General features: G+C 41.3%; 1 protein-coding gene across 3 annotated transcripts in view; it reads left to right on the top strand.

Annotated features, from left to right (window-relative positions):
• GAK (cyclin G associated kinase) overlaps positions 1 to 25,589 on the top strand; it is a 100,711-nt gene that overhangs the window by 50,750 nt on the left and 24,372 nt on the right. For all 3 annotated transcript variants that reach the window (XM_039543234.1, XM_039543233.1, XM_039543235.1), the window contains 9 exons: positions 1,068 to 1,190; positions 3,664 to 3,797; positions 5,188 to 5,382; positions 7,323 to 7,440; positions 13,737 to 13,816; positions 14,222 to 14,415; positions 16,961 to 17,119; positions 18,208 to 18,699; positions 21,132 to 21,302. In XM_039543234.1, coding sequence (XP_039399168.1) covers positions 1,068 to 1,190; positions 3,664 to 3,797; positions 5,188 to 5,382; positions 7,323 to 7,440; positions 13,737 to 13,816; positions 14,222 to 14,415; positions 16,961 to 17,119; positions 18,208 to 18,699; positions 21,132 to 21,302 — 1,666 coding nt within the window. The remainder of the gene's footprint in view (positions 1 to 1,067; positions 1,191 to 3,663; positions 3,798 to 5,187; positions 5,383 to 7,322; positions 7,441 to 13,736; positions 13,817 to 14,221; positions 14,416 to 16,960; positions 17,120 to 18,207; positions 18,700 to 21,131; positions 21,303 to 25,589) is intronic.

Below are 25,589 nucleotides of genomic sequence, written 5' to 3'. Positions count from 1 at the left end.
TGCCTTATTTTGACTCCCATTCTGATGTAATTGCTTCTCCCATTCTAATATAATAGTTTCTGGGTGCCCAGAACCTGCCGAAGTTCTGACCCTGACATTAAGACCGTCTCTTTTGGAGGATTACGCAGTGTGTTTGGGGGTCTTCAATAAAAGACCTACAGTGCAGCTGCAGCTGGGCTGGGTCAGCTGACTCAGCTTTGCGGGGCTCAGGCTGCAGTGTAGATGTTCAGGCCCGAGCTCAAACGTGTACACTCCATTTTTACAATCTCCACCCCCCACCTGAGCCAGCTGACCCAGCCTCTGAGACTCGGTGCAGTGGGGTTTTTATTGTAACACAGACTTACCCTGATACTTAAACAACCTTGTGCAGCTTGTCCCACCAGCAGCCCTTGCACCAGTCTGGCAAGAAAATGTGCTGTGATGAAGCAAAGTTGAATCCATTTTGTGAAAGCCACCTCAGTCTATCACTGAGCACGCTCAGTGGTCGAAAATAAAACTGCCTTTGTTGGGTTCAGAGGAACAATTTAAAGCATCTGTTTGCATCTACTTGTTATCACAAAGCATCGTTTCATATTTTGCCCCATTTTATAATCCTGTTTTAAAATGTAGACTTTTTTTTTTTTTTAACACCAGTGGCAGGTTGTTTATAATCTGTTGTAACTCAGAATTTACTGAGAGGATTTTTCTCCATTAAAATTTTTGTTATTGAGCAAAGACCAAGCATGAGAAAATTCAGCCCAAAAGGTGAATGTTTAAGAAAGTTGTGAGCTTATGAATATGAGCTAGAATGGAGCTGTTTTGCATCATTATCTAATAGTGACTGTTTGTTCTTCACATTGTAGCTATTTATTTGTATTTCTGTAGCACCCAGAGGCAACACTCAGGATTAAGGACCTTTTGGGCTCAATATTGAGAGGCGCTTATTCAAGTTGAGATCTTATTTGAGACTGCTCCTGTTGAATTTTTTTTTTGATTTAATATTTACATACAGAACTGCCAATTTGCTGCTGTTACAGCTTATATAAGTGGTGTTGTAGTCACTTTTATTTTCTTACCTCTTACCCCAGGTTTCTGAATGTGGTTGGCCAGCAAGACGTGCACCAAATCTTCAAAACCTTTACAGCATTTGCAAGAACATGCATTTATGGCTAAAGCAAGATCACAAAAAAGTTTGCATTGTACACTGCCTTGTAAGTAGTAGGTACATCAGAAATTTTTCATCTAGGTGACCAGCGAGGATTGCAGTATCAGTCAATTCTTGTGTATGAGTAACATTTTTACCATCTTAAGCCAATTCTGTATCGGTCTACCTTTTTTATTATTATTATTTTATTTATTAAAGAAAAGGAGCCTATGTGGTAAAATAGTGTCACTTGCTCCAATTTGGTGGTCCATAGGTCAAGAAGAAGGAAAGTTAAATACATTCCCTTTTTACTTCCCAGTATAACTTTAGTTAATGCACAGCTCTCACAAGAAAAGCTGTGATAATTAAAAATTTCATGTGTTTAGGAATCCAGTTGATATCTAAGATGGTACTTCCATCAGTGTAGTGTCTCTAAATACCATGCTAGAGGCACTGTTTCAGTACAGACTCGGGAGCGATATCTCATGAGTTAACTCCATTTCTTGCAATAGTCTGTGGAGATCTCTCTAATGCACGTACATAGTTCAGCCCTGTTTGAGATGTGACGTGATGGAAAGCTTGAGTGAGAGATGTCTTCAGGCCAGACACTCCACATAGTACTGGCATAAATTCTTCTTTAATAGGAATGAGCAATACTGGCAATATGCAGATCTCAGATTCTTCTTACTAGAAGTTCCTCTGTTTAGAAACCAGAAAAAAAAAAAGAAGTCTCTGACTTGGTGGTTTTAATTAGGAGATGGAGTAAATTTTTTCAGTAACTACATAAGCCTAAAGCATCTTTCATTCTGAAGATATGATCCGGGAACTAAACAAACTCCAGAGAACTCGATTGTGTCTAAATGATAGTCATGAGGTTTTTACCTTGACCTTGGTCTGGCAGGGATGATTTAGTTGGGAATTTGTCCTGCTTTGAGCAGGGGGTTGGACTAGATACCTCCTGAGGTCCCTTCCAACCCTGAGATTCTATGATTCTATAGTTCTCTTGATATTTCCCCATAGAGGTGAAACAGCATGCAAGGAGCTGGAAAAACAAAATTAAGGATTAATGTAAAGGATTTATAATTTTTCTCTACCCATGTATTTGTGTGAGGCCTCCCCTGAATGAACCAGTAACACTGTATTTCATAATATAAGCCCTGCTGCTTTAGAGGGGCTGTGGGATCTCTGATAACACATCCAGTGGCCCTACCATTCCTTCACAATTGGTACAGAAGCTGCCATTCTAGTCCATAGGATGAAGTAGCTGCCAGGAGGCTGCACTGCACCATTATACCCCCTCCCTTACCTGTTTCACCTGCAGTAAAGCCTAATAACTTGGGATTTATGCAGACAAAATGATGGTCATCGTTAATGAATAGTTATGTGTAGAACTCGATGATAAAACTACAGTGATTTCATTTAAATAAGCCTTCCAGTTTAAATAGGTCACCAAATGGCTATATTTGACCTGCACTGCAGAAATTCATATTTTGGTGGTGTACATAGTATTTAAGAAGGTTGTACTCCTACTGTGAAATGATGTAGCCATAATCTGTTAACTTGCTTTGAGGCGGGGGGTGGGGGGTGGGGGAAGGGGAATCTTCAGAGTTCAGCAGTCCCAGAATGTTTTTGCATTGGATTACTCTCTTAATGACTGTTCTGATCCAAGCACTAGCTTTATTACTATATCCAGTCACCACCCTCCCATCAAAATGTGGCGGGAGAAATTAACTGAAGTCCATGCTTTTCTTTTCCACATCCCTCTTATATTGACATTTCTCCGTTTCCATTCTGTAAATTATCAGGCTTCTGTATGAAGTGCAGAGCTCTGTCATCAGAGACTTGTTTACCAATTAACTATTTCTTTCTCTTATGTGGTCTTAATCGTGTTGCATTTCCTGAATGTTCTGCCCTGTCAAAGTGACATTTTTGCTCAAGAATTTTTCTTTCATGTCTCAAACTTCCCTCTGTGTTCCTCTAAATACATGAGTAATTACCAAAGATGTATTGCCAGGCAGGAATTGGAGCCGATGTTGGCTGCATGGCTTTGTCGGTTATTCCTGTGCACCTCAAGATTTGCGGGCGCTGTAACAGAAGCCCCTTAGCTTGTCAGCAGAAGTGCCTAAAATGGATCTCCCACTCAGCAGCCAGACTATGTGGTTAAAGCTTAAGGGTACTGATGCTAAGAAAATGAACACTCAAAACTCTGAGATAATATAAAGCTAAAGTTAGTAACTACTCAGTAATAGCATTCAAATGAGCACTTAATTCAGCTTATTTCCTGCTTAGCTTTTGTGTTTCATCTTTAAAAACATTTAATTTTAATTATTAAAGAAATTTACTACTGATCCCACAACATTAAGGCGTTATTACTTAAACTGTGGTTCAAAAACTAGCCATTATCAACTTAAATTATACCTAATTCATAACTTGAAATAAAGGATATGAACTTGGCTTCTTATGTAGACAGGCATGTTCTTCAGTAATTTTCTTAACATTTTTAACTAGGTTTAATAACTTTAGGTCACAATTTTTTGTAGGATGGAAGAGCAGCATCTGCTGTTGTAGTTTGCTCTTTTTTATGTTTTTGCCGTCTCTTCACTACTGCGGAGGCTGCGGTTTATATGTTCAGTATGAAACGCTGTCCGCCTGGCATTTGGCCTTCTCATAAAAGGTACAGTATCAGTCTCTTTTTCAAAGCATTGTTGAAGCAAATCTACATATGAGCATGTATTGTTTATTAAAATAAATAAATAAATTCACGCACTGATTTGTAGGATGAGGTAGTTGATTTAGGAATTAGCCTGGTAGGGTAATAGAACATTTGCAAAACCAAATGAGTCATCTATAGCGCTGGGTAAACTTTGAATTCTGCAAGATTTTTGCATCTGTTATTCATGTGACCCTAGTTACTGAACAAATCAGCATGATGTGTGTTGGAACTACATTAAGAATGAAAGCTGAGGTGGTAAAATGCTTGAAGTGAAAACTGTCCTAAATGCTTATCTGCAAAGCAAAGTCTAATCTATATCCTCAAATGTGGAAGAGACAAAGTATAGCTTTATTCAGCGTGGATGTAAAGTCCAGCTGTCTGAACACTCTTCAGACTTACAGAATCCAAAAGTATAACAAGTACTTACTTGAAGTCAGTTCATTGCATATTTAGTGACTAAGAGGATATATACTACTTTAAAAGGAGTAAATGCATATCTTTTTGATGCACTATCATCTATTTTGGCAACTGTAGTATAACTTGAGTTTTTCAGGTGGACTATATTTAAATTCTGTAAAAATACTGAAATCTAAGTAACTTCACTAGAGCATCTGTCAATAAATCTTTTCCTTTCAGGATAAAGATGTCTGAAAATGAGGTGTGTGGATTAGCAAACTGCAAAGGAGCAAAATTGTATACTACAGTTTAGAAGTATTTTAATTAGATACGGCTTGGTTAAAACTGGCTACTTTTTAAAAGCCCCACTATTGAAATAGTCAATGCATTCGGACAAGGATGAATCCAAGCATGGTCTGGAGGCTAGAATGCTTGTCTGGGATTTGACAGCTGGATGAAATTCTTTGCTCCACCATAGACTTCCTGTGTGACCATCAGCCGCTCATTGGTCCCTCTGTGTTTCAGTTCCCCATCTGTACAATGGGGATATTTGCACTTCCCCACCTCACAGGGATGTCGGGAGGAGAAATGCTTTAAAGATTGAGGCACTCAACTACTGTGGTGATGGGGGGCCATGTAGGTGCCTATGGGAATTTGTGCATGGATACCACTGTAGTAACTCTCCTTTGGCCATGGGTGAAATGTGTTAGATATACGCATCTAGATTGTTTTCCCCTTTCCTCTGTTTAATTCTTTCCATGCAAGGTTTACTTTGAAATAGATAAAATCAGACTTAAGTTTCCTAATAGGCTGTTAAATGTACTCCCTTGTGCTTATGAGTAATGGTGTCATGGAACGTTGTTGAATCGAATATTTACAATAACAAGGTAAGTTTCGAATCATGCATTTCCAGGTTGTATTGTTTTTTTGAATGAATACCTCCTTGTTTTGACAGGTATATAGAGTACATGTGTGACATGATGGCAGAAGAGCCCATTATTCCTCACAGCAAGCCAATCCTTATCAAATCAATTATCATGACACCAGTTCCTCTGTTCAGCAAGCTGCGAAATGGCTGTAGGCCTTTTTGTGAAGTTTATGTTGGGGATGAAAGAGTGACCACTACCTCACAGGAATATGACAAAATGAAGTAAGTGCAGGTTCCTAAATGTAAGTTTGAACTCTTTCTGAAGCTGTTTTAATACTGAAACATTGCTCTCCAGAGGGACTGTCCCAGTGCAGCAAATACACCTCTCATACAAACTCTGCACTGATAGGACAGGTCTGTCCTGCCTTTGCTTGGAGGTTATTGAGGGCAGACCTCATGATACTCTATCCACGTTCTGTCTGGAAGGCCTAACTCCATCCACAGTCTTAGAGCAGCGGACAGTTAGTATTCAGATGCGCATTTAAACCTGTGGTATTGTGCAAGGGATAGATATAACTAACCAGTGTTAAGGTGGCGCCTAGTGGTTATGCTTCTGGGAGAGTCTGAAACCTAGGCAGGAAGAGAATTGGTACCAGCAGCATATTATTATTATTATCTATTTAAAATCCCAAGCTCTGGTGGTAAGGAGGAGTGGAGAAAGATTTCACTGACATTTGAAGGTCAGGCCTGCTTCCAGGAGTTAAAAATGGGGGATAAAAATAGGGTTGCACCTTTTAAACGGACTGGATTAGAAGAGCTTCCCAGAGAAATGGAAAAGTGGTGGAAGACTACAGCTCAGCGATGGTCTTTCAGGAACCCAGCGTGTGCACATGCATCTGTGCTACTAGCGTGATGGTCTGTCATTGTGCCCCTGACAACTTTCACGTGCCTGCTCATATCTCATCCACAGCTCTCTGCAACTGTGAAATTGATCCTTTCAAGGGGCAGAGCTACATACTGTTACAGAAGCTGGGAAAGGTGGTTGCTCCTCCTTGAGAGGGGGGCATTGAGTGTGAAGCAATTTCGGGGGATAATCCTATCTAACTGAGCAATAAGCTGAGAGCAGCAGGAATGGGCATTAGGAAAACTGTGTCTCCCCCTGCTGTGATGCATGCAGTAGTGTGGTAACTAGTTTTATGGGCAGCTCTGTAGTGTAGTAACAGCAATCTGATTCTTTGCCACTGTGCAAGATAGGAGGCTGGTCTAGATGGGCCTCAGTCTCCTGTGGGGAGAGGGCCAAGTCCTAAAAAAATGTTACTTCCTGAAATATCTAAGCCCTAGTTTCATAGTGTGTTTTTTTTTTTTTTTAAAGTTGTGGAATTTCTAAGTTGCCTGGAGTAATCAGACAGAACAGGTAAAACCACATTGATTTCAAAAGGAACAGGAGGACTTGTGGCACCTTAGAGACTAACACATTTGTTTGAGCATAAGCTTTCATGGGCTACAGCCCACTTCATTGGATGCATGCAGTGGAAAATAGAGTAGGAAGATACACAGAGAACATGAAACAATGGGTGTTACCATACACACTGTAATGAGAGTGATCAGTTGAGGTGAGCTATGACCAGCAGAGGAGAGAGAAACTTTTTTGTAGTGGTAATCAAAATGGTCCATTTGCAGCAGTTGACAAGAAGGTGTGAGGAGGGGGAGGGGAAATAAACATGGGGGAATAGTTTTACTTTGTGTAATGACCCATCCACTCCCAGTCTTTATTCAAACCTAATTTAATGGTGTCCATTTTGCAAATTAATTCCAATTCAGCAGTCTCTCGTTGGAGTCTTTTTTTTTTTTGAAGCTTTTTTGTTGTTGTAATATTGCAACTTTTAGGTCTGTAATAGAATGACCAGAGAGATTAAACTTTCCTGCTGGTAATAGCTCACCTTAACTGATCACTCTCGCTAGTGTGTGCATGGTAACACCCATTGTTTCATGTGTGTGTCTATATATCTTCCTACTATATTTTCCATTCTATGCATCCCATGAAGTGGGCTGTAGCCCACGAAAGCTTATGTTCAAATAAATTTGTTAGTCTCTGAGGTGCCACAAGTACTCCTGTTCTTTTTGCGGATACAGACTAACATGGCTGCTACTCTGAAACCTGTCATTAATTTCAAAGCCGTTGTTTTTCTTGAAACTTAATATGAGATGTGCTTTCTCTTCAGGGACTTCAAAACTGAGGATGGCAAAGCCATAATCCCATTGGGTATAACAGTCCAAGGTGATGTTCTCATTGTGATCTATCATGCCAGGTCGACATTAGGAGGCAGACTCCAAGCCAAGGTAATGACATACTTAATGGAACCTTTACAGGGGTTTATTCTTTGCAAAGCAGAACAATCCCCAGGGTCTTTCATGATTACTGTGTTGTTTGTTAGTTGTTTGTTCCCCTTCTGTGTGCTCATCTGTCTCTGAGAAAAGAGTTTGAGGAGTTCAGGTGGCTAGGAGTTCAACCTTCCCTTTCAGTCCTGTCATGACGTGCAGCCTCTGGTTGGCATTCTGAGAAGACGTGTACAGTTAGTTGCTCCTTTTGCAGCATTTTCTGGTAAGCTAACATTTCAACAACTGGTAGTTATCCCCAGTGTCTGATGCCTGGAGTTCCTGCCCCTTACTTCTCCATGCAGTTCTGCCAAAGTACCTTATTTAGAAATTGCAAAAAATCAGAACTTCGTATTTTAGCCAGGAGTCTTCATCTGTTTTTATTTCCCACCAAAAGGAATGTTGATTACTTTTTTGTGTCTAAAGTTGGAAGTCTAGCTCAAAGAATTGCCAAGAGTAAATCACTAAAACAGAATCTTAAACAGCTGCCTTCTTGCCTGTCTGATTACAATGATGTAAAATGTTCGTTTGGAATCCCTTGCTATTGTCATGCCGCTAAAAACAGAATGGTGTTTTCTGACTTAGTCTGTGATGCAGTATCAGATTGAACTTGTATGGACTATCTGAACTCTCACTGAAACAGAGACCACCATCCTTCCCAGTTCTGAGGAGACTGAATTTTAAATATAAAATGTCACAGTTTGATTCTAAAGGATTCAGAGCACGTAGTAAGTTATTAACTCTAGCTAGAATTAACACTCATTTTCTTAAGACGAAATAAGGCCACTTGAACTATGATTTTCACAGTGTGTGCACCTAAAATTACTATCCAGAGTGCACATTTATGAAAAATTAAGCCAGTTAGGATCCTAACTGCAGAGCACCGAGTAGCTCCCATTGAAGTCAGCATGTTTTATGGATGCTCAACATCCCTTTTTTAAAAAAGAGATGTTTTCCTCTCACCCCCACCATCCATTTTGGTGCCTGGCCTCACTGTATTCATGCAGTGTCCAGCCATCTGACAGCTGCATAAACTAGATCGCATGCATCCTAGCACATTTAACATTCAGAGGTTGACTTCCTTTTCTTTCTTCATCACAAGAGAGCTGGCATATAATATACTTTGCAAGATCATGGTGGGGCACCCTAATAACACACCTCTTTGCTAACTTACATGAGAGTGTGATATATCCAGAACACAGAGACCACAACTGGACTAGGTATTTGGGCCAATAGCAAAGTGGGATTCCAGGAATTTCCATCCCTCACAGATTAAGAGGTCCACCTATTCCAGTGCCCTGCTTCCATCTGTAGTTTGGCTCAGTGCATAATCTCTTTACTATCCTTCGCACTGCAGGAGGCAACAGAATATTGTTGCTTCATGATTTTTCTTTCAACTAAAAATGCTAAAATTTTTCAGGCTATAAAAGCAAAGTTTGCATGTGAAGTCTCTCTCAACCCAAATTACTAAAAGTTCTAGCTTTCTCTGCTTTGGTGTAGCCATAGTGAAGTCTGGAGATACAAATGTGAAATATTTAAAAATTATACATTTCAGGATTACTTACCTACAGAATTCAAGGAATTATTGTCACATCGAGGTTCTGAAAACAATATTTTAACATGCAAATATAATGGATAAAAGCATTTAGCTGTCTATGCAAATACTTTCAGTGCTTGTAGAAGTTAGTTTTTCAGATTTTTTTCTCCACTGTATTTCTCTACTACACATTCTTCGCTCAATCTGTGTAATTCCTCCTTCAGATTTCCTAGGTTTGCTAGGTTTCCAGAAAATATAGGGGAAAAAGTGACAACTGCCAAAAGCCAAGCAGAGTTTGACCTTGCATAGGAAGGTAAAACCAACAGTAAAAGGTTCTTTAGCCATGAAAATAAAGAAGGAAGTGAGACTGCGAAGCACAGAGGATGGAGTGGAGATAAAAGATAATTTGCCTCAGTTTTTAATAAGAATAATGAGGAGCTTGTGGACATTGGCAGGATGACTAATGGGAATGATGATATGGAAGTAGAAACTACCACATCTGAGTTGGAAGTCTCGCTCAAAGAATTTAGTGACCAAGTCAGGGGGACCTGGATAATCTCCATCCAAGAATATTAAAGGAACTGCTACATGAAATTGTGATCCCAATAGCAAGGATTTTTAATGAGTCCTTAAACTCGGGAGTTGTACTCTGACTGGCGAATTGCAAATATATTTAAGAAATTAAAAGAAAGTGACCAAAGAAACTTCAGGCCCATTTGTTTGACCTCAATTATATGCAAGGTCTTAGAACAAATTTTTAAAGAAAAAGTAGTTAAGGAAATAGAGGTAAATGGTAATTAGGATAAAATACAACATAGTTTTACAAAAGAGAGATCCTGCCAGATCAATCTGATCTTTCTTTGAAAAGATAACTGATTTTCTAAACAAAGCAAATACCGTTAATCTTATCTACCTGGATTCCAGTAAGATTTTGTATACAGTTCCATATGGGAAATTATTAGCTAAATTGGAGAAGATAGAAATTAATAAAAGAATTGAAAGGTGGTTAAAGAACTGGGTTAACGGGTCATACTGAAAGGTGAACTGCCAGACTGGAGGGAGGTTACTAGTGGAGTTCCTCATGAATCGGTCTTGGGACTAATCTTCATTAACATTTTCATTAATGACTTTGGCACAAAAAATGGGCGTATGCTAATAAAAATTTGTGGGTGACACAAAGTTATGAGTATTGCCAATACAGAGAAGGGCTGCCATATTCTACAAGAAGATCTGGATGGCCTTGAAAACTGGAGGAATAGAAATGAGATGAAATTTTATAGTGGAAAGAGCAAGGCCATGCAGTTAAAAACTAACAAGACTTTTTGCTATAAGCTGGTGACTTAATCAGTTGGAAACAACAGGGGTGGAAGAGAAAGACCTGATGTATTAGTTGATCACAACTTGAATATGAGTTGCCAATGTAATGTGACCATGAAAAAGGCTAATTCGATACTAGGATGCATCTGGCAAGATGTTTCCAGTAGAGGTAAGGGAGTGTTCTTCTTCGAGTGCTTGCTCATATCCATTCCAGTTAGGTGTGGTCTCAGCGACCATTCGTGGCACAGGAAGGATCTGCTCAGGCGATCTGCTAAGGTATTCCTCACCCCTGGGAGAAAGGATGCCACTAGGTCTATCGAATGGGCTATGCAGAATTCCCACAGTTGGATGGTCTCGTGACAGAGGGGGGAAGAGCGAGTCCCTCCCTGCTTGTTTATATAATACATGGCTGTTGTGTTGTCCATAAAGACTGAGACACAACGGCCGTTGAGTTGGTTCTGGAATGTCTGGCACGCCAGGCGCACCGCTCGTAGCTCTCGGACATTGATGTGAAGCTCTAACTCCTGTGACGACCAGAGGCCCTGGGTGCGAAGGTGACCGAGATGAGACCCCATCCGAGGCATGACGCATCTGTCGTCAGGGATAGCGAGGGCTGGGGTGGATGGAATGGCAGCCCTGCACATACTTGGGATGGGGTTAGCCACCAGTCCAGAGAGCGTAGGGCAGTCGGTGGAATGGTGAGTAATGTGTCCAGTGGGTCCCTGCCCTGACAATACATGGAATTCAGCCACGTTTGAAGGGGACGAAGGTGGAGTCTGGCGTATTTGGTCACATAAGTGCAGGCTGCCATGTGACCTAGAAGGCTGAGGCAGGTACTAACCGAGGTCATGGGGGAGTTCTGCAGTCCTCGGATGATTGCCATGATCGCCTGGAATCGAGGCTGAGGCAGGTAGGCCTTGACTAGAGTGGAGTCTAGGGTAGCTCCTATAAAATCTAGCCTCTGAGTGGGGACCAGGGTGGACTTCTCCACATTGAGCATCAGGCCTAACCAGGTAAATAGGCGTCGTCAGGGACCTACGTGCTGCTGTACTTGCGCCGCGGAGGCCCCCCGGATGAGCCAGTCGTCCAGATACGGGAATATGTGAATCCCCCGTCGGCGGAGGTGAGTGGTGACAACGGCCATACTTTTCGTGAACACCCTCGGGGCCGTGGAGAGGCCAAATGGGAGGACCGCAGACTGGAAATGTTGATGACTGACCGTAAAACGGAGAAAACTCCTGTGCGGAGGAAAGATGGCGATGTGAAAATATGCGTCCTTCATATCGAGGGCAGCATACCAGTCTCCAGGATCCAAGGACGGGATAATGGTCCCCAGGGAGACCATGCGGAACTTCAACTTTACCATGAATTTGTTGAGGCCTCGCAGGTCTAGGATAGGTCTGAGGCCCCCTTTTGACTTGGGGATCAAGAAGTAGCGGGAATAAAACCCCTTGTCCCTTTCCTCTTTTGGTACCTCCTCTATCTCTCCAATGGCGAGGAGCATCTGCACCTCTTGTAAGAGGAATTGCTCGTGAGAGGGATCCCTGAAGAGGGACCGGGACGGGGAGTGGAAAGGCGGGGGTGAAATGAACTGGAGGTGGTATCCATGTTCCACTGTGCGTAGGACTCAGATGTCTGAGGTCAATTGGGACCACGCCGGGAGGAAGTAGGAAAGGCGGTTGGAAAAAGGAGGAAAAGAATCCTGTGTAGAAACTGGCACGCCGTCCTCGGGCGAGCCTTCAAAAGGTAGATTTCGGCCCTCCGGTGGCTTGGAGGGACCGTGGTTCTGGCCCGCCTGAGGTTCTGACTGTCGTCTACGCCCTCCTCGACCACGTCGCCTACCGGAGTCTTGCCTGTGCCTGGGCATAAAGTACGGGCGGTAAGGTTGGGGGCGGAAAGGTCTGCGTTGGGTCACCGGTCTGTGCATTCCCAAGGTACGCATAATGACCCTATTATCTTTCAAGCTTTGAAGCCTGGGGTCTGTTTTCTCCGAGAACAGGCCCTTGCAGTCGCTCTTTTAATTAGAGTATGAGCAACTCTTGAGAAGACATGCTGTGTTTTTACCTTCATAGTAAACGGCTCTAAGCAAGAAGCAGTGGTGTTTGAAGAGGGAGCATTGCAGGCAGGGAGTTTGCTCTCTCTTTTCATAGAATCATAGAATATTAGGGTTGGAAGGGACCTCAGGAGGTCATCTAGTCCAACCCCCTGCTCAAAGCAGGACCAATACCCAGATTTTTTGCCCCAGTTCCCCAAATGGCCCCCTCAAGGACTGAACTCACAGCCCTGGGTTTAGTAGGCCAATACTCAAACCGCTGAGCTATCCCTCCCCCCTTGGTCTCAGAGAACCTGGCATTAGCTTTGGGCTGAGATTCCTGAAAGGATGGATTGCCCTGTGTACTTTTTTGGCTACCTTTCTTCCAGGACTGATGTATATGTGTAAATAAAGGCAAGCTACTTACGTTGGTGTCTGCAGAAGGGAAAATCGTCTTGTCTGTCAGCAGAAGGAAGAGTTGGATAAGTTACATGGATATCATGAATCAGTTTTTAAAAAAACCTATTATGTTGGCCAGTGTGAGATTGACAGCCAGGATATTGCACAGGAAACAGATAGATAGAAGTCCTTGCATACACATGACATACTGTGTAAACATAAGTACTGAGATGCTGACAAACTTTCGCTTGATTAATACATCTAGTTCTGTTAGGCTGTTCTCCCTCAACACTGTAGATGGATCCTGTAAGTGTTAGTTATTCTGAAAAAGCTACTGAAAGATCCAGGGTTCTACCCTACAGAATTATGTCTTGTCTTCAGAGGCAGATTAGGGGTTTGTGGGGCCCTGGGCAAGAGCAAGTGAGGGCCTCTCCCCATCCCTTCTGCCTGCATTCCCTCCCGGTGCTCCTGCCGGGGAGCGGGGTAGGGGCATCTGCCCAGCGCTCCTGACAGGGAGCAGGGTTGGGGTATGGGGGCTTGCCCTGTCCTGCCAGCCTGGCACTCCTGCCGGGTAGCAGGGTGGGGCGTGGGGGCTTTCCCTGCTTCCCAGCAGGCTAATCTGCCACTGCTTGTCATGAGTTTGCGCATGCTGTACTAGCTTTTGATGAAGCTTTTCCCAATTTGTACAGGTGTAAGTGAGATTAGAATCAGGTCCCTTGTGTCTTTATTTCTGATGGTGTTTCTTCAATGATACTATCAACTTACTTGAAAAATAGAAATAAACAAACAAGTCCAAATTCAGCCATCCCAAGAAAAATGCTATATGGAGCTATTGTATGTTTAGAGAAGCTGAACTGAGAGAGAATCTCTTCATGACTATCAAAAACGCTTTCCACCAAAAGGAAAGTAAGATAAGGACTCTATCTTCTGTTACACAGAATTATGTAATTATTCTATGTTTTCTCCTCCCCATAGATGGCTTCAATGAAGATGTTCCAGATTCAGTTCCACACAGGTTTTGTGCCCCGGAATGCCACCACAGTGAAATTTGCTAAGTATGTGAATATTTTGCTGAACACAACTTGCAGAAACTTTTTTCAAATTATTTTACTTGCCAGATCAACAGATCTAGGGGGGAGTATGTGATTTATTAGTGTGGGAAATGGATAGCTTTCATTTTTAACAAAACGAGTCCTGGCTTTTGATTGTCTACACTTCCTTTGACTCAGCATCTCTTGATGCGGGGTTTTCTTGAAATTTCTTCATAATAAATCATCCCTATGAGATTAAACAGGGAAAAAGTAACCAAATCCAATTGGTTTTATGCATTGCACACCAATTCCATAGAAGTACTAGTCACTTAACTTGCTGCAGTCCAAGATAGTGAACCTGATGGGCTGATTGAATATTTGCCTTGAAAGATTTTTGATTTGTGATTTTATTACATCACCATCTTACAGGTATGATCTGGATGCTTGTGACATTCAAGAGAAATATCCTGACTTATTTCAAGTGAATCTGGAAGTGGAGGTGGAGCCCAGAGACAGACCCTGTAGTGAACGAGCGCCATGGGATAACTTGAACATAAAGGGACTGAATCCCAAGATCCTTTTCTCCAGTCGGGAGGAACAACAAGAGATTTTATCAAAATTTGGTAAAGCTTAACTTTGGAGGCATTAGAAACTTTAGCCTGTTTCCTGTCCTTTTTAAAGCATTCCAGTTCAGGACTCATTTTGTTTAGTTTTCAGACATAAATATTTAAACAGGCCTTTAAAAGGGAAAACTTAATTCTTGTGAATAGCTGTGCAGTACCCTTGCCTGTTATAAAGGAATTGGAGTTTTCCTTAATACTAGATTGTAATTAGCCCACTCTTTTTATCTATATTGGCACTGTTTTCACCTTTCCCCAGAGCTCTGGAGGCCCTATTTGGAGTGACACATCAAACAAAAATACTTGGCAGTTGAGCCTTTCGCCTGCAAAACCTGGGGAGAATTCCCTCCGCTTTCGCTGATTAGCTGAGCTTACACTTTCATCAATCCAGTTCAAAGTATTCTAGCATTCTCCAGAAGTGGCCTGTTATACCCATAGTTCAAAATATATTGTCATTGAGATGTTTCTGGTGCATAGTCCAGTAGAGTTATGGCTTGTTTCTCTTAAGATTTCCACTGCATTAGTGAGTATCCATTGTTCTTGAAGGGATCTTACCTTTTCAACATTGCATCTTGTCTGTTTATCCAACTTCCTTGTTCTGGATATATTTTTATTAATTTTTGCCAGGATTGCCATACTTAATGTTTGCTTTTTTTTTTTTTTGGTCTCATTAGTTTTCATGTTTCACTCCTTCATCCTTTCTTTATTGTTCTCTAACATGGCTGTATTTAGAGAATAAGTAAGACCTCACTTCTTGTCTTTCTGCATCTTTTTATCTTTTAAAATTCAACGGATTTTGCCTTTTTTCCTCACTTTTCTCTTGAATCAACATAGTCGCTTTTCCCCTTTTCATATGTTTTTAGAAAAGTATATTTCTGCCAGACTTGCATTTTGCATTAAGCCTTGTTGTTCTTTCCTGAACATAATGGCCCTTTTATATTGTATTCTAGTTAGGACACTCAACTAAATCCATATTGCAAACACATTTTTTTGTTTTACATTAAACTTTTGTGTTGGTATTGAAAGTGGGAGAATTTTTTTAAAAACACGTAGTTACTATGCTCTTTTACTTACTTTGACTCATCTTGAGAAAAAGAAAATCCTGGAAGTTGATTAAATTTAGATTCTTAGCCCTGAAATGTTTGGGTTTCAAAAACTGGAGGTGAAAATATTTTTTTTAATTGAAATTTAAGATAAAAAATGTTATCTTTTTTTTCCCCCTTAGATCTTCATAAATTTGTTTTCACAAAACTTAAACTTGGGACCAAAGCTGAGTTGGCAGGATTCCTTTAATGTTTACCATATCCCATACTGTGTTTTTTGTGAGTCTTTTGGTTTTTAAACAAAGATGGCATTGCAGCACTCCAGGGAGTCAGACCCTGATGCCAACACCGTACTGTATGTCAACACTTGAGCTGGAAGCATAATTGTCGTTTTGGGTAGGTGTATGCAGACTAGTTTTGAGCTAGCGCACTAAAAATGAGAATGTAGTTATGGTAGGGCGGGCTAGCTGCTCTGAGTACATGCTTAGGGTCCTTGGCAGGATTGTACTGGTGTGGCTAGCCCGTCCCGCTGCTACAGCTGTACTTCTCTTTTTAGCATGACTGCTCAATCAGACTGAGCTGAAAACTACACCTCCACCTTGTGTAGATGCACCCTTAGAGACTGCTATGTACAGAGCAGATGTGGAGTATTCACCAAGTTAAATACTTTGTTAATAATCAGCTTAATTCCATGTATGCACCCTATTCTTTCCAAAATGAAGTAATTCCCATGCTAAAACTCTCGCCAGTTAGGTGTCCACTCTTTGATTTGGCATGGAGCTCTCGTTCTTGTGTGAGACTACAGAGCCATTGATAAGGCAGTCTTCCCTAGCTTCTTACAATATCCCTCCAGCCCAGCACCTGACATTGAAGTAAGGAAAGTGACCAGTTCCCGCATGAGCAGGGTGCTGTCACTCACCTGCTTCCAAGTTGAGGTTGACAGCTTTGTATCCTAGATCGGCGGTACACTGTTGCCTTACACTTCAAGTACTTTCTATGAGTTCATTGAACCTGTTCTTTTGTGGGGGAAGGGAAACTGAGGGATCTTTCTGCGTCCTGTGTTTTGAAATGGATGTGATTTGTTCACAGTCCTCCTGTCCACCTTGTTCTATTTTGTAATATCTTCAGCGTGTTACTGGTATGCAGTAAAGAACCAGAAACTGACAGCAACTGACTTGAATAGAGTCACATCAGTTTAAATATAGGACACAAAACTCTACTAGAATATTAAGTCTGATACCTTAATTTAATTTCACAGCTCTTACGTGTGTGGCTGAAACCAGAGTTAAGACGCCATCCTAAATTCACAGCTGTATGGGCTTCTTCCTACACAGAGACTAGCAGCTTGCTCATGAGATCCAACCAAGAGTTACTTCCTGACTGCCATCTTGATCTGTTTTTGAGTAATATACCATGTGCTGCATGTTAGAATTAACAAAATCTGAATTTTTTCCAATGTCATCACTGTATGTCTAAGGTTTTTGGCTTGAAATTCCATCTGACAGGTAAACCTGAGCTGCCTAGACAGCCAGGTTCAACAGCACAGTATGAAGCAGAAGAGTCCAAATCGGAACAGTCCCCCGAAAGCGCACCTACAGAGCCGGACTCTCCACAGAGCAGCAGCACTGATGCAAATAACTTCTTCCATACTCTGGATTGGGAAGGTAGGTGAAGTTACTAATTATTTACCAAAAGGACTAATCTCTTGTGCAATACCTCAATTGTGTCTCCCCCACCTGCAAGGATTGCACCAGCGTTGGCACATTGTTACATAGTGGAAGCAAAGGGACAGATCATGATTATTTCCATTTTGTGTGTTGCCTCATCAAAGTGCAAGTAAAACCATTTAAAAATGAGTGAGCTTTTCAGGTCTGCAAATGTTGCTGTCCAGCTTCATTTGGGATCTCCAAATCAGCATAAAGTAAAGGGAACAGGCATGCATTGCTGCTCACATTTCAAACTGAGGCAGGGCTGTATCATCCCCCTTCCTTTGTGGATGCTGGCTGCAAAGCAATCAGGTGGAGTGGCCAAGAAATTCTGGCATGGGCTGAACTGATTAGGTCTGGACTGAAAACATAGCCTGCCTGCTCTAGTGTTTTCAGAGAGCCCTGTGTCTCCACGCTGTTCCTGGCTTTCCCCAGCACTTGACAGCAAAATTGCTGGGGTGCCATTGGTGACAGTGTTAATACTGATTTTAGAGCAGCAGTATAATACAAAGCCCTTTAAACCATAATTTACTCAGTGTCCTGAAGGCTCTTCCCCATTATCTCTCTCCTGTCCTCAACTCAGATCATATCTCCTTGTCCAGCACAAAGGGTTTGCTTTAATTGTGCAGCGTTAATAGTTGCACATGTTGAGTGGTGGAGGAATATACTACTTAGTCCCGTTTCCGGTCCATGTGTTCCTGGTAGTCAGAGCCGTTCTGCTCCCTTGGCTTTGTCTATGGGGAGGGGGGTATTTGCCTCTGAGGATGGAAGGGGACGGGGGGTGGTGGCGGCATTTGTAGCTAGTGCTCAGTAGCAGCAGTCGTGGCCTCCAGTGGCTGGAGGATAAACCCCCCGTCCCCACCTTTTCTGAGCAAGGCAAGCCAGTGGCACTTAACTTCTCTGTCCCTGCCCCCTGAGCCTTCTTGTGCAAGGAACTTTAAGTTCGGACCCTGGCACTTGAACCTGGTTTCTCCTCGTTGAGCAGGAGAATTCTGTTAACTTAAAGGTGTTATAAAAAGGTAAATCTGTTTTTATTCATTCAACAGAAGGGAAAGATCCAGAGACTGGAGCAGAGGACCGCTTGTCCAAAGATAATCATCCTGGACTGATTGATGACAGGGATGAAAGTGACCCATCAGATGAAGAATTTGCTGCATTTCCTAGTGAAGGAAGAACAGAAATAGTTGAAGAAAAAGAAAAACCTAGTCCTCCAGAAGAAGATGCAGATATATTTTTTGAAGCTAATTTTGAAACTCCGTTTGCCCAACCACAAGAACCTCAGTCGGAAGACCACGTAGATTTATTGGGACTAGACTCCGATGTTCCATCAGAGCAGACTCAAACTGCCTCAGAGATGAAGAGCTCATCTAGTAACGCAGACTTACTGAACAATTTGTTTGTGGGTAGCACGTCGCAGGTTTCAGAAGAGTCTACTGGGGACCTTCTAGGAGAAGGGGCAGACTTCTTTTTCAGCAGTCAACCTCAGCCTTCAGCTAGTAACCAGAGTACATCTCCACCCACAACATTGTCTTCTGCTGGTGTGTAACTCAATTCTCTCTACTTCGGAATTGTGATATAGTGTGAATAACTGAATGGGGCAATGATTATTAGCTGCTTTACTATTTCTCTGTTTGTACACTGTCACTAACATGTTTTGATCTATATCTAGAAGATCTGTTGCAGTCTGTCATGAGAATCCGCGAAAGGGGCACATAATACTTAGACCTTTTACTGTGTACTTTGGCTGTTTCTTATGACAGAACTGCTGCTTCATAACACTTAGCAGCTTTTCACATGGTTCAAGTTTACAACCTTCATTGAAAAAGCCACCTTTACTCAAAATATGACATTGGCAGTGTTGCATTTTTCCTGGTTTCCATGACTTTGAAGTACAGCTTCAGCTGAGTGTTACTCAAATTCATCTCACTTCGTTTAAAAAAAAAAAAAAAATCCATACAAAAGTAAAACCTTATGCTGTCCTGCATGCAAAAGTGTTGATTTGTTTGATGTTTCTCTCTGGATCCAAGTACATAGAACTTACATTGCCAAGACATGAAAGGACGATTACCCATTTCTTCCTCACGTTTTCCAGAGATTGATAGCAGTTTTGAGTGAAAGACGACAACTCAATCATTCCTATCTGAGTCTTGCACTTGTATACAGTCATTTATCCCTGTCACAAGACAGGAGCTCCAAGAAGTGTTACTAACACATCATTAAAGAACTACTGGATGTTACTAGTCTGATTCTTTGACAATGTGTGGACAGGACTGGGCCAGTGGTAGGTCTTGATCCTCACATAATTCAGCATCCGCACTTATATAAAACTAAAATGCAAGGAGAATATACAATTAAGCCAAATTTGTCAACTGCCTGATCTTCAGAATGCAAGTTATTTTGATTTATGGAATAGACGTCCCGCTTTCCTTTATTAAGAGGGCTAAAAAGACTAGGATCCATCAGTTTTATTCCTGATTTAGAACTAGTCTTAGTTCTAGAGTGCAGAATTCCTTCAAGCTTAATGTAGTATTAAATGTTCCTTCAACCCAATTATTTTTCCAGTTTCATCACTGTAAATGTCATTCTAAAATATCCCTGTTACAATGACATCATTTTCCTTGGGAATTGGTTAAGGGGTCTGACTTAAATGCACAAAAATCATCAGATTTGGACAGAAGACTAGAATTACATGCTACATTGCTGCATTCTAGATAACTTATGTGATCCCTGAAATATTTATTTACTGCTTCATTATTGCTGAGTTGTTTGAATAAATCAAATTATTTAGGTTTAGTATTTTCTCTCATTGGCAGGAGTCCATAAAAAATATAGTCAGTGTAGTTTATCCTTTGACTATGCGCTTCTTGTACAATAACTTAGGCATGGGAAAGCACTGAGAAATGCACCTCAACCTATTGTTCCATTATATAAAGAAAGTAACAGTCGGATAGTAGTTTTGTTGAATTACAGGAATGAGTATATCTGGTGCTTCTACTGGCTTTTTCAACTTGCATATTACCTTCTTAAGTCAGATCGACGTCTGCGATTCTGTACCTGCATGCTGAAGCAAAAGGCAGGCTGTATGTGCATGAGGATTCAGTGTTCAGGATAATATGCTTTACAGCATCATATGAAATATAATCATGTTATCTATAGCTACATCAGGGCCAGATGATCACTCCTGGATTCTAGTTTTTTGGAGTCAGACTGGTAGAAGTCCCTTAGTTCTTGAAGTTTATTGACCCTTGAGGGCTACTGGTACAGGGCAGAGCTTGAGCCAAGCTTCCTGCTGGCCATCACTTGCCATCCCCTGCTGGGTAAATACTGTTCCAATTAGTTCCCCCCCTGACAGTGGTCACTGAAGTAGCTCCCTCTTGGACACTGTGCTGCTGCGTTCTCCAGGTCGTGTGTCAGCACGATGAACATGAATCACCTTTAGTCATGCCTTCCTTGTACTGTGGCTGTTCTGTTTTGGTTTTTTGCTAGTTTAACAGCCCACTTTGGTTACAATTTGTTAACTGGGGCTCTGGGATTCCCATCTTGTCACTGACTTCTTTTTAGATCTCCTTACTAATGTGAATTTTTGGATGAATGTGGGCTGATCTGAAATGAATCACTCAAGATTGAAGGAATGGCTTGTGTAGAGAAAACTAGCGTTGTGGCTGAATTTTTATACAGTGTCAGTAAGGATTTACGTTGGAAGGGATAATTGTTTTCCCTGGCTGTGATTGGCTGAAATGCTCTGCTTGTCTAATAGCGTGTAAGTACTAGTGTCTGGGGGCAGGGACTGATTGTTGTCTCCTGCCGGAAAGAAGAGAAACTTCAAAAGCCTTAGTCAGTTGACACCCATGTCCTCACCTTATTGCCCCTGCCCAAGAGGGTGTAAGTAAGTGTTTTTTTTTTTCCCTGTGATTTTATTTGCAGTAACACCTGCCCTCAAGATAATTTTGTTTTCTGCCTCTTTCTTTAGCTGATCCATTTGACCCATTCACAATGTCATCAGGATCCGAGAAGCCGACTCTGTCTGGTCCTGATCTCTTTGGAGACTTTCTTAATCCAAATTCAACATCTACATCTAGTATATTTCCTTCCGCACACAGCGCACCACCTCCTTCTTCCAGCTCAGACTTCTTACATTTAGGTAAGTGCTTTTGGCATGATTTTTTGGTAAGCGTTTCTGTGGCTTTCCCCAGGTTTAGTTCTTTACTCTCTCAGCTTAGTCAAGGTTGATTAGCGTCTAACAGATCCTCTTGTTGTGGCTGCTATTTTAATAAGCTCCGTGTTCCTGGTGCGCAGATGAACATGTCCAGCTGGTACTATTTCCTGTATAGTGTTACTGTAGTAAGTCTTGGTACAATTATTTTGCCAAGATTGCTAACCTTTTGCTAATCCTGTGTTTAATTTTCTTCTGGGAGATGACAACGTATAACCGAGGTTACACCGAGTGTTGTGTTTTCAATTTCATTAAATGACCTAGATTACTAAATGTAAATGTAATTTACATGCTTAGGTTTGAATTAGGTTCTTAAGCCTTGGAAAGGGAAAGTAGAGGAATACAAGTGATTCTGGACTAGGATCTGTTAGAAGAATGTTGTTTCCGTAAACATTTCAGAACTGAGGCTAGTTGGAACTACTTGTACTGAAGTCATTTTGTTAAAATATATTTATAGGCAACATTATATAATACTTGGAGCTAATCTAATTTGTATCAATGTTTTCTTCCGGCTATCATAGGTAAAACCCTTTTCTCCCCGTGTTTCCTTTTAACACTATATCCTAGTTAGTTGTTATAATAAATACATAAAATAATTAATTTTTCCATAAATGCGGATAGAGCTAGTAATACAAACTATCACTCAATAACAACTCACCAATATATTTTATATACATACACACCAATAAAAGCAATTTCAGTTTTCCAGTACTGTGTATGTAAAGTAACTCAACAGCATTTAAAGATTAAATCATCAGTTTAGATTTGTCAGTTAACTCAGGTACTATCCAATGAAGTTGTAGGCTACATGGTTGCTTCGCTAAACAGAAACAAGTTATTTGATTTGGACTGTAAAAATTAAAAAATATTTAAAACTGAAGGCCCAAGAATTCTGTGTCACCCTTTAAATTCCCAATTTCTGGAATAAAGCTAAAATGAATCTTTGTGGTTTTTCAATTGAATTTTTTTTTTTACTATTCAGTGAGATGTGATTCAGAAGTATAACTGTCATGCAGTAAATTTGCCATAATAGTTACACCTTCAGATTTTAATTTAATTGTAAATCTGAAATCTATATTAGAAACATGTCTGAATTATGGAGCAAATAAAAAATACAGTACAGTCCACATCGGTATGTGAACATCTTTCTGTGGAGGTAGTGCCTGGATAGGGCACTGGACTGCCATTCAGAAGAACTTAGTTCTATCCTGCGTGTGTTGTTGATCTTCTGTTTAAAAAAAAAAAAAAAGGTCGCAACCCTTCTGTCGGTTTCCGTAGCTGTAAAACGAGGATAATGAAACTTAGCCACCCTTGTAAAGAACATAGCTCTCAGAGTTCTCTAAATACGAGCAATATCTGTGCACATACTTTTAATCATCATGGGCAAGACCACAGTGAGCTCAAGCTGTATTTCCTACCTAGAACAAACCAACGCTATGCCACTTGTCCATGATGAATTGCCCCGGGAATGATGGGAGACCCTGGCATAAGGATATTTTTCTAAAACTCCACATAATGGAAATTTCAGAGATGCTGATTCCCTAAAGGGGCTCATCCTCTTAGAGTTGTGGGAACAGTCTGCATCTCTTTTAAATAAAGGGCTGATGATGTCAGGTAAATGGGCTGTTGGGCAGTGGCCCACCTAAAAGGCGAAGCAAATGAATGAAGACAACTATAGTAGTGGGCCTAGGTCGCTCTCTCCTGGGGATGGGAGTGAATGTTAAGGGAGCACAGGTGGCTGCCATTTGCTGTGGCTCATTAAAATATTTTTTAAAGTCTAATTTGGACCCACATGATATAACTGTACGTTTGTCTTCACTCCCCATCCCCTTTTGTTAGTCACTTATTGCACCTTGTCAGATTGTAAGCAGTTTGAAGCAGGGTGCAGGTCTCACTTTACTTTTGTACAGCACTGAGCAGAGCAGGGCCTTGCTGGTGAGATTAGTGTAGTGTGAATACTAGACTGTATTCAAAAGCTTGTAAAGGTGAAATACCCGCTCATCATTTAACAATGTCGAAACAGGAGCTCGGTGGGAAGGGACCCATTTAGAGTCTGGTTCTATGTGCCACGGCATTTCAGGGGCACAGTTCTGTTTTCTGAAGTTGAGTAGTTCTTACTGTCTCAGGAAGAGATCCTGCTAGATGGTTAACGTGACAATTAGCATTGGCCCTTCCCTCAGGCGAGGTGCATGCAATTTTTCTAAAACCTTGAAGTTCCCTGTGGAAGAGAGGTAGTTTCTGCACACCAAGACAGAGGCCAGATTTCATAAGGCATGTTGGACAATATCCTCTGTGGGTCCTATGGCTACTGCTCACGGCCACTGTGGGGATTTCGTTTTTTTAATGTCGGAGGAAGTGCTGTGGTTTGGCACAAGGTCAGCCATGCAACTTTTTCAGCTTTGCCTTGCAGTCAAGTACAAGGCTGGGTAGGATAAATATGTGGAACCAGAAAAATGGTTGTGTGAGCTATATACAGTTAAGAGTGAGCTTACAAAGTGTGGATGATAGTAAGGGGCTAGTAATATCTTTTCCTCACCTCTGTTTTTTCCTCTACTTGACATCAGGGGCATTTTCTTCTTCTCAGAAGCTTGCTTCGTGGAAAGGTTTTTTTGGGACAACCTCTTGTACTTGATGGAGTAGTACTAGATTACTCTGAAGTGTGCCATATTGCACTAGGCGTATAAAACTACCCACACTGGACTCATTTCAAAGCAAGATATTACTTGAAAATGATTTTCCCTTTGCAGAATTGAAGCAGATGCCAGCTGTGTGTGTAGAGGAATCTTTCATGCTTTAGGGCAAGATGCAGTTGTTTAATGATGCAGGAAAACTGAACATACACGTTACTTATTCTCATGAATCACATCTGAAACTAGGGATGATATAGAAGTGCAGATATAGATTGTTGACTAATACCAAGCAGTGAAGAATTTTTTCTTCTCTTAAAGGCGTATCCCAATACTTGTTTCTTTACACAATGGTAAGGCTATTTGCATATTCTCAGCTGAGCTGCTGTGTAACTGATCAATATGAAGGCTGTCTGATGATAAATCATCACTTGTGCAACCAAAAATAATGGCAAAGTTTCAGTATCTACTTAGATAACAGGTGTTGCTCAGAAGAGGAATTGTTTGGTAGGAAATTAGAGCAGACTCATGGGGAAAAGCCTTTGCATGGGTTTAGAATCCTACGCTGTATCTGACTCTCAGGCTGTCTCTCACAGCTTCCTGGGTAGTTCTGTCAGTCGTTGGTTTGATGAACAAAGGGATTGGTGGAGTTTTGATGGTTGCCTGAATTCATCAGTCACTGAGAGCAAGCCCATATGAAGGTCTGGGCTAGTTCACCTATCATGTAATTTGTCTATCAGAACAATTACAATAGTCCTAAAGTACATGTACTGCACTACCCACTGTCCCAAAAATGTAAACCTACTTATTTCAGTTTAGTATGTTGGAAACCTGCTCATCTGGAGCCACAAAAGTTTTGTCTGCACTACAGAGCTGACCATGTTAAAACACAATTATGAATCCTGGTTTTGAAAAAGCCATGTTCTAAGCATTTTAGGGAATTGTTTTGAAGGGACAGTCAACCTGAATTCTAAGTTGACTAGTTTAAAAAAAAAAAAATGAAACAAAAAACCTCTCCGGATTCTGATAGACTGCCCTTTACATAATATCCAGAATAAAAATGAAGAACTTCCTCGAATAAGGCATTCTGCTCCCTGCTAATGTTCTGTTTGGGTTTTTGTGACAGTTGAGAAACCAACTACCTGGTTATTCAAGGGAATAACAAACTTGTGCATTTGGCAGCACTTTTTGTAGGGTCAGAGTAAACAAGTTGAATGTGCATGCATCTGACGAAGTGGGTATTCGCCCACGAAAGCTCATGCTCCAAAACATCTGTTAGCCTATAAGGTGCCACAGGACTCTTTGTCGCTTTTCACAGATCCAGAGTAACATGGCTCCCCCTCTGATACAAGTTGAATGTGTGACTTTTCATTTACAGCGATGTTAGGTGTTATAATACAATAGCAGATACGAAGCTGTCTTTTAGAAGTGCTTGCAGGCTTACTGACACTTGAATCCTGACGGATACATATGCCTACACATGACAGGATTGTAGTAGTGTCCTTGGTGGGCCAGGTGGCCTAGTGGTTAGTGTCCACTCATCTGGGGGGCGGGGGGATAGTAGTCGGAAAGAGCAGGTCCACCCACT

The sequence above is a fragment of the Mauremys reevesii genome, linkage group 6, assembly GCF_016161935.1.
Source record: "Mauremys reevesii isolate NIE-2019 linkage group 6, ASM1616193v1, whole genome shotgun sequence".
In the NCBI taxonomy this organism is placed as follows: Eukaryota; Metazoa; Chordata; order Testudines; family Geoemydidae; genus Mauremys; species Mauremys reevesii.
This window is presented reverse-complemented; position numbering and strand designations above follow the sequence as displayed.